This window comes from Halichondria panicea, chromosome 1 (genome assembly GCF_963675165.1).
Source record: "Halichondria panicea chromosome 1, odHalPani1.1, whole genome shotgun sequence".
Classification (NCBI taxonomy): Eukaryota; Metazoa; Porifera; class Demospongiae; order Suberitida; family Halichondriidae; genus Halichondria; species Halichondria panicea.
The window spans coordinates 12509628-12522935 of NC_087377.1; the positions used below are offsets into that span (position 1 = coordinate 12509628).

Here is a 13308-nt window from a genome sequence, read left to right on the forward strand (position 1 = left end):
TCTACACCGTGCAATGGCTACTTGCAGGAGACTGGGAACCACTTGACCTTAGCTAAGGTGGATTTATCCAAACTTCTCTTGCAGACTGCTTCAAGTCTAGTTTTTGTGTCTGTAAGTTTAAAACATATTTTGCAGGGGTCAAATATTTGCCAATTTTAGAGATATAATCAAAAGTCTTGCTCTTGTACTAGCCTCGATATCGTGTGCGGCTTGTTCTCGAGGTCACCGCACAGCTTGGCTTTGATATTATTATCTCTGCTTCTGAGCAAAATTGGCGAAAATAAAATTTGACCCACCCCTGAAAAATAGCCATAAATCCTCATTCACACCTCTAGTTTTCTCGGCATGTAGTCCAGTGGAGGCATGGCCCGGCAAGGAGGCCTCAGTTGTAGTGAAGAGATTGTCTGCATGCTAGTTGGGCGGAGTCCAACCCTCTACGTAGTTGGTAGTTGGGCGTGGCTCGACCGTCCCCTCCCGTCAGGGGACGCTCTATATAGCGCTTCTTATGTCAAGTTAGATGGGCGTGCCCGTCCCCAGCCATAAAATGGGGGGACGGGTTTCAGTCCTTGTTCTGCCATGCAGCACCAATCAGATTGCAGACTGCTTACGTAATACATTTCAGCACCAATCAGATTGTATACATGTAGTTCTTACGTAATGCATTCCTTGGCTTAGATAAATAGAACTTTTTATTTGGGCAGGAAATGCTGCATCCACAGTGTGGGTTTTAATGCAGGTCCTGTATACTATATAGACATGAACAAAAGACAAGAAAGTAGAAAAATAATGGCTTAGTTGCAGTTGCATGGAGAACAGTTTGTGTATATACTGTTCTTGAATGCTGGTACTGTTTTTGTTTTCTTGAGTTCTTGAGGAAGCGCATTGTACTTGAGAGCTCCTTGAAAACTCGGTGGATGGTCTTGGAAGGTGGAGGTTATCTTGTCCACGAGTTGTTACTTGTGCTTGTCTGCTACTGTGTTCAGAGTTCTTTGTGAATAGTTCTTGCAAGTACTTAGGTGCAGTTTTAATGATGCTGCGGTGGACTTGTACCAGCATAAGCTCTTCTCGACGCTGTTCTAGAGTAGTCCATCGCTACGCAGCGGTGAACTTGGAATGACCCTCATGCCATAATTCTGGATGCTCTCAACTTGATCTTTGAGCTTGCTGCTTGCTTGCTTCCCAGCTCCTCCCCTTCTCTGCAGCAAGCTGAGCTCTGTGGTTAGAGGCGCGGTTAATATTAACTCATAGTTAGTACGGGAACATCAGAAGGAATGCTGATAAGGCTGAAACCCGTCCCCCCCTTTTTATGGCTGGGGACGGGCACGCCCATCTAGATTAAAGTATAGTACAAGTCAAGTCTGAGTGTATTTATACAAAATACCTTCAAGTTACAGTGTAACTTCGCAAGAGGAGATCTCATGGCTGTTAAGATATGGCATTCTTTTGTCTTCAAAATATTGGTGTATGCTGGTAAGCTAATCTAGTCTCTCTAGACAGTGAATTAATAAGTATTCCACTCTCACAGTTATAATACAATGGTTGGTTGCAGGTATACGCTTGGTGCTTGGTGGTCTGACTCGTGACTACACTGAAACCCCCTGTGCTGGTGATATGATCTCCCTCACTTGTACAGTGCCTGGGGCTTTACTGGAATGGGACGTGCCTGAACCAACGAGGGACATACAACTTGATGCTGGATCTGTAGTCCCATTCCAACGAAATCAGTACACAATTAACACAGCTGTGTTGACGTTGAATTCCACCAGTTCAATGTTCTCCTCCAGTTTGAGTTTCCCTGCAACGGACGGGATCACTATTGGTTGTTTTCCTCTAACAGAGCCAATGATGAGGAACGAACTCACCATACTGACAGCAAGTAAGGTTCTGGGTTCTGTAGAGACATTATGACAGGACTATGAACCTTTTCTCTACAGCTGCTCCTTTACAACCGAATGGATTCAGTAACTCAATTTTGAGTACTTTAGCAAACAAAGTTAATGTTTCTGTTCGTTGGGATCCTCCTAATGGCAGAAATGATATCACCTACACAGTGACTATCTCACCTCCGGCCCAGCTCTCTGCAACTGTCACCTCTGTCACTGTGACTGCTCAGTATAATGTGGACTACACTGTCAGTGTTGTGGCTACCAATTGTGCTGGGAACAGTACGGCAGCTGAGTACAACTTTAGGATTGGTGAGTTTTATTTTTGACACACAGTGTCAACTCCTCCTCAGGCAATTACTGTCCTGTGTTGACCAACCCCATGAATGGAGTGTTTGGACCAACCACCAACAGTTTGCCAGGATCCACGATAACCATCCAGTGTGATGCTGGGTATGTGTCTACTGTTACAATGGTGACATGTGAGGGTACACTCATGTGGAGTCCAGACCCTGAGGCTATTGAGTGTACATCACTAACCACACATACTCCCACAACTCGTGAGTTAAGCTTGTGGCTGTGTATGGATATATTAATTTTATTTTGTGTTAATTTTTCACACAGTCCCCCCTCAAATGAATTGCACAGCTTCACTACCCCCACCACGAAATGGCACCATCAGTGGTCATTCAGTACCAGCTATTCCTGGTACACGAGTGGCCTTTCAGTGTGACGATGGACTGTTCCCTGAGGGAATAATGACTGTCACCTGTCTAGCTACAGGAGAGTGGGACAGGAACACGGGGGAAATTGTCTGCAGAGGCAAGCGTATTTATTACTTGCATACACTTGTAATCATAATTATTCTCTCCTGAACCAACTACAGCTGCTCTTTGTAATTGCGCCAGCCTATCTGATAGGAGTCAATTTGATGCAGCTGTCTCCATCAGTGTGGTTGTCACGGCAGCTCTATTCACAGTCATTGGATTGTTGATGGGACTCTTGATAATGTATTTGCTCATGCGTAAGAAGGCAGCGTACTCCCCGTCAGCTGAAGGTCAAGCTAATGTAGGACACACTGTACCAGCTGGTCCTGTTTATGAGGAGGTGTCACCCAAAGAGGAGATTGAACTGAACACTAACCAGGCGTATGGACCATTAGGACAGTGAAACTTCTGTTAATGTGCATGCATGCTCATGCACAATTTTGACCACTTAAGAACAAATGTATACAGCAAAATTTGTTCATTAAAAGCCACTATATCTTTTATACTACTAAAAACGAAGCTATATTAAACGAGTGGTGCAAGCTGCGCTGTGCTAATGCCTCTCGCCATGTTTTGCTCCGCTTAAAGTGTTATATGTCACATTCAAATACTAATACCTCTTCTATAATTATATAATATGATTATAGAAGAGGTATTAGTTTTCTTTGTATACTGTTAAGTTATTATTATGCTTTGGTGCGTATGCGCAAGCGAGGTATATATACGGTAGTGTGTTTGTGTGTGTGTGTGTGTGTGTGTGTGTGTGTGTACGTAGACTGCTACAGCTGCTCAAGGATGAATCAAGTGCAAGTAAGAGTTTCTATAGGCTTCTAGCAACGTTTTCTTGGATTCTGATTCGTGGATTTGCAAAATAATGCTTCATTCTCGAGTTATACCTAGTTTTGCTTACTTGGAAGGCCATTGAGAAGAGTGCGTAGCAAAAGAGTGTTACTACTCTACTTAGTAGTTAGCGCTGCACTAAAATGCTAGCTATTGGTAGCTGTAACAGTGATAAGAGAGCTGCAAGGCTATTAATTTTAGACTTTGTATTTTTGGCACCATCCTCAATCATGATCGATCATTTCCCACTCCCTGAGCTTCCCTGTGTAGCAGCCATATGTAAAAATGTTCATCATGGTAATCATATCTGTGTATCATAGGGTCACCACCAGAGGACGTTTGACATACATGCATGAATAATTACAAGTGCTAGTGTATATTTGGCATGGACGTTATCAAGCAAGGACATCAATGCACTGAACTTATATAGTGATTCGTGCACACATGTCGATTACATAATGAGTATCCATTTATCAGCCATCTCACCAGTTTGAGCAGTGTCTCCAGGAGGTTGATGTGTTGAGGGTAGTGTCTGTGTTGTAGTGTCTCAGCACAGAGGGGGAGGAGGGAGAACACTCTGTCACCACACCCACTCACACTGCTTAGCTCTCCAAGCAGGAGATTGAAACTGGAGGGGGTGTACAAGACTAGAAAACTGCTATTACGTATAACTCTACAATTAGTGCCTCTATTTACATAACACAACACATAAGCTCATTTGAGGGATCTCTTGTGTACACTGGCTCACCCTTATCACAAACACCTTGTACATAAGCTAGCATACCTTTATCCCATACCCCATAAAGCTATAAAGCTCCATACATCGTCACGGAAACACTACAACAGTATGCTCACCAATCGTCCCACATATGGTTTCAGACAATCCTTGTTCACCTGTGTGTGTGTGTGTGTGTGTGTGTGCGTGCGTGCGTGCGTGCGTGTGTGTGTGCTTCTACGATTGCAATTAGGCCTCTATACGACTTTCAGGCAAACGTAGGGGGTGGGCGGTTATTTGATATGGGAAGTTCGACAGTTAACTACGGTACTAGAATTGTTCCATTTAAAAACTATGAAAATTGAAAATTATGAGCTAACCTACTACTAATTAAATGATTGTACTTTCAAGAATCGATCCTAAAATACAACATTTGACCCGCCTAAGAGTTGAGAGCTATTTGACAAAACTGTGGAACTAGGTAAGTTTCCCTCAACATGCTGAACAATGCTGCACAATGTAATTGCACAGCTATTGTATAATAATTATTGTACCAGGTGTCATACAGTACACAGGGGAGCATCTGTACAATGTAATTGCACATTAACTAAACACACCGTCCATGGAAACACTCTACCGTATAGCCGGTAATTTACGGGGTTCAAAACATTCGTAGCTGAGCAATATTAACAATTCGTGGGATGCATTTTTGTGGCTCTGGGATATGTAAGTCTACCTGCACAGACTCATCAATATCATGCACAACAAGATACCTTAATTCAGTTATTATAGAGCTAATTTAATAAATTTTTGCTGCAGAAATACATCGTCCACATTTGTGTTCTAATCAACCACTCACCACTTTATCGATGTGCTGCTCTATCAGCTGCACTCCCCTGGTCTGTGTGACCACCCTCCAGGTCTCCTGAGAGTAGAGCCTCACACCCACAGCCACATAGTACCTGAGGGGATCGAGAGATAGTGAAATACAGTGGAATAATGAACAAAGACCTTCAGAGAAAAGTAACAATGTAACAGTGCGAATTTCCTACACAAAGTATAATTCTGAGCGAAGCAAGGCTCTAATCAGAGAATTGGCGGTGGTGGTCGAAGATGACAGCGCGGACACATTCATTAGAACTATGGCTTAGTTTTAGTTGCTGTAAACTGTAACAGTTAATTGACTTCAAAGTTGGAGGAGGTGCTAGTGATTGTACTTTGTACTAAAGACATCAGCTCAATCAATTCTACAGCTCAGCTGGAGCTACAAAATGGATCTTAAATTGACGATTCAGGACATTTACAACACACAACCTTCTGACGCACATCAACATTAGTGTATGTGATGAATACAGGTAGTGAGGTAGCACTACAGTGTATCCCTATAGATACAATCTGCAGGATAATCTCCACGTATCAAGTGGTGAACAACCTACTGTACACAGGTAAGACCAAGAGGAAGAGTATGCAACACCAATAGTCTGTACACAGGAGGCAAACTCACTATTGCATGTAACCACAGTCACTTGAGATACAACAATAACAATAACAATGCTGATAAGGAAGAGCAATGAATAAAATTAGTGGTAATCATCACTAACGTTTATTCATCTATTCATGCAAATTAATTTTAAGATTTTACAGTTTATACAACAGCATGTGGTTGTGACGTAGGTTAGACAGAATGCTTACTACGGTTAGTGAAGTTGCGTACTCTTCCTAATGAACTTTTAGTAAGACATTATAGTCGTTTTTACGCACAATTAAGTTTGCGAGACTATGATAATGCAAATGAGTTCTTGTTGTGCTATTATAGAGCAGCATCAATATTCGGGCCAATCAATTATCTCGTACAGAGAGCAGATTGAGAAGTTGTCTTCCACTGACAATACTCGTTGTAAGGGCTAAACAACAAATATAATCCACTACAAGCCTTCCCTTAATTGTCAGAAAAGAGCTGCATATAAAGCTTAATCCGAAACGATATAAAAGTTTAATTAAACTGCGTTGTCCTATAAATTATTATATCAATAGAACTGTTAGCTTAAGAGGAACAGCTACAGCTGCAAGGCCGGGCAGACAATGTGCCACCAGGTGGCAGTATAGATTTGCATTAATTAGGAGGGTGTGTGGCAATCAAAAATCGTTTTGCGCACAAGGAAATTTGGGATTTCCGTAGCAGCAATTTTTATCAATTATGAACTTACAAAGTGGTAAATATAAAGTCCCCGTTCCGTTTACGTAGTACGTGCATAATACACTGATACAGCGCAAATTAAACGCTAAAAAGGACGCTCAAGATAAGAGCTTTTTTCTGTTGTTAAAATTACTTTGGTCACCCATGCAGCTATAGTTATCATGCAATTTTGCAGCTTGCTAGCTTTGTATTATAGCTACATGTAAGATAGCTATAGCAATTATGCTAAGATTAAAATATTGCAGTGAATGGTGCGTTATATTTCTTTGTTAGATCTATGTAGAACTATAGGCTTATAGCTAAGCAAAATTTAGTTGGATATTATGTTACTAGAGGATTGTCGCTTTGTATTTAAAAACACAGCACACCGCATTTGTAAAGTACAATGGTATATAGCAACGATACAGTAAAATCCGCTTTTAATACAGTACTTATCAAAATGGAAACACTTTAAACGTACTACGCAAACGGAATGGGATATTGACCGATGTATACGTATATAGACAGATAACTAAGTCAGATAAGTATGGTATACTATTGCAATTGTTTTTTTGGGCGAAGCCACTATACCTAAAACATTGTGGCAATACAGCAGCATAATAATACATGCCTCCAATTGTGTCAATACTTTACAGTGGTCTGGTCATACAAGGGTGTCCAGTATAATGCTCTCTCCAACACGTGTCACTTTCAACATCATCCTGCAATACGGTTTTTCACATAAATTCTTACAACAATAATTAATTATATAGTACCTTCAAAAAAGTACGACCACCATTTTGAAAGAACTTTAGACGTGAGAGGGAATCAGGCGTATTTTTTGCGAATGGCGTGCTTTCCCTCTAGGCAGTTGGCGTCTCACAACTATAATGTATATACATGTGAAAAGCAGTAGATCTAGTATGTACAATAATTATAAATCAACATAGCATCAAGTATGTACAGCATATAGCTAAGTAACTAGTCTAGCTACGATACTCGAGGTGACTAGGATTGTCTCTTTGTTTGTTTTTTTGCAAAATGTATACTTGCAACGTGCAACGGTAAATTGCAACGCTTTTAATACAGTGTAAACGTACTGGCGTACTACATAAACGGAACTTATATTGACCGCTTACAATAATAGTGCAACATACGCTATGATAAGTACAGTCGAAACGGCAGTGGTTCTTAGTCAGACATGCATGCAATGAAACTAAGTTTTATGTGTTAACGAATAGCTATAGCGCTCCGGACATTCACCGGGACCAGAGTAGTCTCACAGTAAAGAAGCCAGAACTCAAGTGTGGCTGTATAGTGCGCATTTGATGTATCAAGCTTTAAAATGAAACTGTATTTAGCTAGCTTCAATGCATGTGTACAAGGTTTAATTTATACTTTTTAGCTTTTACCCAACTAAGCTTTTTACCATTTGAAAATCTGTCAAAACAAATCACTTTTTTTGCTGAGGCTATCTATCCTAGCTAGCTGTTAACGCAGTGCCATGGCATCTAAGTGAAAATACACACACAAACAAACACACTTACTATACCGTCTTTCTTCTAATTACAGCGCTGCTGAAGATTTTCAGTGGCGCACAAATAGAACAAGAAAACCATAATTCCAGTTTGGCACTTATAATATTATTTAGAGTGGTGCTTAGCAACGTAGAGTACTATAGTATAGCTGTTTCCACGAAGCTATCAGATCAGTTGTACATGTAGCCTCGAATTAAGGATGCGTTATTTCTAATTATGTAAGCGCTAGCAACTTGGCGCTTAATTGGATAATTTATTTTGTGAATTTGGCCCTTTAATTAGAGTGGCACTGTAATTATGCCTCGCGGTGCACATACGCAAGCGAGGTATACGGTAGTGTGTTTGTGTGTGTGCATGTGTGTGTGTGTGTAGACTATTTCAGCTGCTCAAGGATCAATGAAGTGCAAGTAAGAGTTTCTATAGGCTTCTAGTCATGTTTTCTTGGCTTGCTATTTGTGGATTTGCAAAATAAAGCTTCGTTCTCGAGTTATGCCTAGTTTTGCTTACTTGGAATGCCATTGCAGCCTTTTCAGAAGAGTCTGTAGCAAAACTCGTTCACCGAGTGTTGCTACTCTACTTAGTAGTTAGTTCTGCACTAGAACGCTAGCTGCAACCAAGAGTGAGAAGAGAGCTGCAAGGCTCTGCTGACTTGCAGCCATTAATTTTAGCTTTAGGCATCAATCGTTTTTAACAACAATCATGTGTCGATCACTACCCACTATTTGAGTTTCCCTGGGATTGCATGCGCAGCAAAAATAATATAAAAGCTAGCTATTAGTAGTTTTATGTTATGTAGCTTTGGCACCTCCACCGAGGCATCAGCACCCGCGGTGCTTTCATTAGAAGAAGTAAATAACTCACTTATTGTGCTATGAAACTTGGGCAATATAGGCTTCAATTGGTCTCCACTTTGTTGAGCCCCATTCAACCTTTTACTTGCTTGTCCTTCCTGCATAATTATTATATTGTAGAGTTATTATACAGGGTGTCATACAGGATTTTAAAGTATAGAGGGGGGAAATATAAGGCATTCTTTTAAAAAAAGTCAACTGCATGTTATTTCAATACCCTGGTTAGTAGCTATGGATACTCAGTCATACAACATTACTAATACCTGAATGCAAATTTTAGGGGGGGGTTGGAGCCAGGGGGGATACTCCCCCTGTGTACTGTATGACACCCTGGTACAATTGGTACAATAATTATTATACAATAGCTGTGCAATTACATTGTACAGATGCTCCCCTGTGTACTGTATGACACCTGGTACAATACAATATAGCTGTGCAGTTACATTGTACAGATGCTCCCTTGTGTACTGTACGACACCTGGTACAATACAATAGTTGTGCAATTAGATGCTCCCTTGTGTACTGTACGACACCTGGTACAATACAATAGCTGTGCAATTACATTGTACAGATGCTTCCTTGTGTACTGTATGAAACCCTGGTACAATAATTATTATACAATAGCTGTGCTTTTGGTTGATATCTCATTTAAGCGCATACTCAATTTAGCATTAATTACAAATTCGCTAAAATTTGCTAATTAGTACCCGTACTATATAATATACTATTATAAACGGGTACTAATTTTAGCAAATTTTAGCGAATTTGTAATTAATGCTAAATTGAGTATACGCTTAAAAGACAAATTATAATATACTTTTGTATGGTGTACTTTTGAGAGATGATAATAAGCAAGCTCTCTTTTTCATCTGTATCTGACTCCAAACTTTCCATTCAGCCTTAAAACTCATGTAACTTGCATGTACATCTTGTGCTGATGAATTTGCTACAAATCCGCCAAAATCAGTACCCTTAAAACAGTTGATACATGAGACATCAACCAAAATGATTGACCCTTATAATTATATAGTTGATGTGGTGGGTAGGTGAGTAGAGCATTGCGTAGTAAATACTGATGTGTGCAACTGCTTGAGGCTCCAAAAACCCTCGTGTTGATAGGGGGGTAATAGAGGGATTTGAAAACAGAATCCTCCTCAAGTCCCCCATGTTAACCCGACCCCTCCTAGAGTAGTGAGGCGACAGATAGGTGCATTAACTTCACACTCATTACCACTGACTATAGATCTACCACATGCCAATATCAATTGTACTGACTGCATACTCACCAGCATCACAGGAGTTTCTTTGCTAGTTGCTCCTTTCCAATCTTACTGAGATGGTCCTCCAGCTCTCTCCATATATATCGGTCGTAGAACAACTCTTCATTCACTCACTTCTTCAATTTTGTCAACAGTTGAGATAAACCAGGGTACTAGGTAAAGGGTCATATCTACAATCATGAGATAACTATATGAAGGAGGGTCACAGTAGAAAAAAGACCATTACATTAGCTTGCAGAGCATCTACTTTTCTTACATGAATCAAGTGTGTCACCATCACTCCAGCAAGATATCAGGCTGACAATTATATTATAGAGGTCCTAATGTATCGAGGGTGATAACATACAGTCATGAGAGTTTATGGGAGTTGTCTTGTTACTAGCTATCACATGCACTATACTCACATGCAGTTACAGCTTATACAGCTGGGATATAATTAATACACAGACACACACACACATGCACAGTCAGCTTTACTGTATTCCTCTGTGGCTACGCCCCGAGGCATAATATATAATATTATAGGCATGATCTGCCACCTATTAGTCACTATTAACACTCTCATTTTGCTCATTTTGCGCACCCATGTATAATAGTCAAAGAAAGTGAGATAGAATATATAGTGGATTTTAATTGTTACGAAATCTGGACAAGGTATCCACAAAACCAGCATTATAATTATACTTGCAGTTTTGTGGCAGCAGTGCGACTTCCAGAGATTGAATACTTGATTTGGTAAAGAGTGTTAACCAAACATATGAAAAACAAACATTGTTCATTAGCTTTTAGACATCAATTTTTTACCAAACACAATTAATCTCTACATGCACTGGTCTCTAGATTTATAGCGTTATACCTACAACCAATTATTTATTATTAGAAAGGAGGAACGAGTTACTCCCCACTCATGACCAATGAAAAAGTGCCTATGCTGACAGCCAGAGGTTAACACCCGTTAGCTTATTATTAGAATGTGCTGGATCTGAACAATTTACCCGGTTAATTTTCTCTTTCCGTTCTAATACTTGAAAATAAAAATCGGCCTGGGAACGAGGCTACCACAAACAGACCAGCTGATGTTCAATTTACAAATGCCGCAGCAATCCATATACACATGATTATACAAGTTGTGTATACATGCAACTGTATTATGTCATTGTGTATATACATTAATTTTTTGTTGTTATTATTATGTGTATGTGTGTGCACTTGACTAATGTGTACATTGTTTACTTAGTTAATTTGTACTATAGCTATGGTTTCTGTTATAGGTATGTTAAGTAGGTTAATTACTTCCTGTGGAACAGAGCCTCCTTTTGTGTTAACAATAGATTCTTTGTTGTAAAGAGGCCCTGTGTGTCTCTCTTGTTTTTGGTGCATGTATGATCTCTGTTTTGTCAGTTGTTACTTTTGTCTATCTTGTTTAATGTTAAATCCTTGTCAAATCTTGAGCTGACTCCGCCGCTTAGCTAGTTCTAGCACTCAACTCTGCCAACATTTTTTACGTACAGCTGAAAGTTAGAGCTATAATTATATAGCTGACTATTTAAGAATACATAGCCTAAACATGATCATACTTGAAAAATAATTTGTATAAATGCTTGTATTATACCTGTTTCAAATAATTATATAGAGATACATGCATAATTATAGAGAATTAAAGCACCAATGAATTCATTATGATACTATAGCTCTGCGCGTGCATGCAGGGTGATGACCTAATGTAGGAGGGAACAATACAAAGACAATTGGCATGATGACTTGATGCAAAGTGTTGTCATGTGTGCTAAAAGTTGTCAGTATAAGCCGTTAAAATACAATCAAAGGCTATATATATAGCATTCCTATTATGATTGATACATTATGGTAACAATGTAAGAATCATCCAAAGGACAATGGAGCTCTATATATAACTAACCTCATAGATACCCACAGTGTATACACCATGTCATATACCGTATAGCGCGACAGTGTCAACAGAATTAACATGTATAGGTCCAGCCACAGTGATGAGGGTGGATGGTAGAGTGGCTGAATTAATTGGCAAACATTTCGTACAAAGGTGACAATTACATTATTTCGTAAACATCATGACAATTAAGGCGCCATGGACTCTAAACTTAGCGCCAACTAATTTTCTTGGTTCTAATTGGGCGCCAAATGAAGCCATCAAATCTATATTTATCTTGCAATTTCAAAGTGGCTGTCACACAAAATGAGGCTCCAGTTGAGACTCATACATTTTTCTCCATGTAAAATTAATCTTTTATGGCGCCTAAATAATTTAAGCAGAAAATCAAGTGTGTTTGAGTAATGTTGAACCAACGGAACTTCCCTATTACATAGGGAGTTACTCACAAGTAGTGAATACACTTAAGGTGTTTACTGTTGACGCTATTGGTGCTGTTATTGCTCAGGAGTGCATGTTATGATATGAATTTTCGCAAGATAAGGTAATCCCAATCACTACTTATAATAACTAGCACAATAAACGAGTATTACAATTAATACTAGCTATAGCTATAGTGGCCTAGTTATACTATGCACACACAGTATTAAATATAACACATTATGCATTATATATAATTATGCTATGAGTGTTTATAGCAACTAGGAAGCAACAGATATACATGTAGGCCTCCTTCAACAGGCCTCTTCATGAAGTGCAGTAGGCGTGAGAACGAGGCTAAGCCTAACATGCATGAATATTTCAAGGCAGGAAAAACTGACATGCATTTGCCTCAATATAGTATAGAGATACATAATTATATAGGAAACTGAGATGACCCAATATTAATAGTAAAATAACAACAGTACTTGGCATCATGTATAAAGTGTGTGGGTTAAAATTAATTATCATGTACTCAAAAGCTTTGTCACCTATGTGTAAAATTAGGGGCTATAAATTTCTATCAATGCAGATCTATTGATTCTATTACAGGTACGTTATAAAAGCCACCCAAGCTTCCCCCAATGCCTAAAAGCCTAAGCACAAATTAAATTAGGCTGGGGTAAGGTGAATTCCAGCTAGACACACCCAACAGTGTCAATTGGAATCAACTAGCTGTACATGTTATGATTTGGACTGTACAATGCCACCCACTATAATTAATCATTGTCCTATAATTACACCATCTTGTATACATCTACAAAAGAACCTTATTACACACACTTTTGCAAACCTAACCAGCACATGTACACCTTTTAATTCTCATACCCATGCATGCACTCCAAAAAAATAACGAGTGCTGCAATTAA

The 13308-nt window shown here is 39.4% G+C and overlaps 2 protein-coding genes across 18 annotated transcripts in view; one reads left to right on the forward strand and one right to left on the reverse strand.

Moving 5' to 3' along the window:
* LOC135350128 (uncharacterized) overlaps positions 1 to 10832 on the reverse strand; it is a 28064-nt gene extending 17232 nt beyond the window's left edge. For 4 of the 17 annotated variants that reach the window (XM_064548867.1, XM_064548849.1, XM_064548875.1 and 1 more), the window contains exons 1-8: positions 10307 to 10830; positions 10057 to 10220; positions 9603 to 9953; positions 8781 to 8868; positions 7013 to 7103; positions 5065 to 5167; positions 4346 to 4384; positions 3977 to 4118 (exon numbers count right to left, since the gene is read on the reverse strand). In XM_064548867.1, the coding sequence (XP_064404937.1) occupies positions 3977 to 4118; positions 4346 to 4359 (156 nt within the window). In that variant the 5' untranslated portion in view covers positions 4360 to 4384; positions 5065 to 5167; positions 7013 to 7103; ... (2 more) ...; positions 10057 to 10220; positions 10307 to 10830. Of the gene's footprint in view, positions 1 to 3976; positions 4119 to 4345; positions 4385 to 5064; positions 5168 to 6972; positions 7104 to 7157; positions 7267 to 7928; positions 8676 to 8780; positions 9183 to 9303; positions 9473 to 9602; positions 9954 to 10056; positions 10221 to 10306 lie in introns of those variants that run through there. The other 13 variants (XR_010399091.1, XR_010399087.1, XR_010399083.1 and 10 more) reach the window with 12 other exon arrangements.
* On the forward strand, positions 1312 to 3165 carry LOC135348942 (uncharacterized). The gene is made up of 6 exons (XM_064547362.1): positions 1312 to 1470; positions 1550 to 1876; positions 1935 to 2195; positions 2237 to 2443; positions 2508 to 2705; positions 2770 to 3165. Exons 1-6 carry the CDS (start codon positions 1419 to 1421, stop codon positions 3051 to 3053), a joined length of 1329 nt encoding a protein of 442 aa, XP_064403432.1. The 5' UTR covers positions 1312 to 1418; the 3' UTR covers positions 3054 to 3165.
* Positions 10833 to 13308: the final 2476 nt, after the last annotated feature.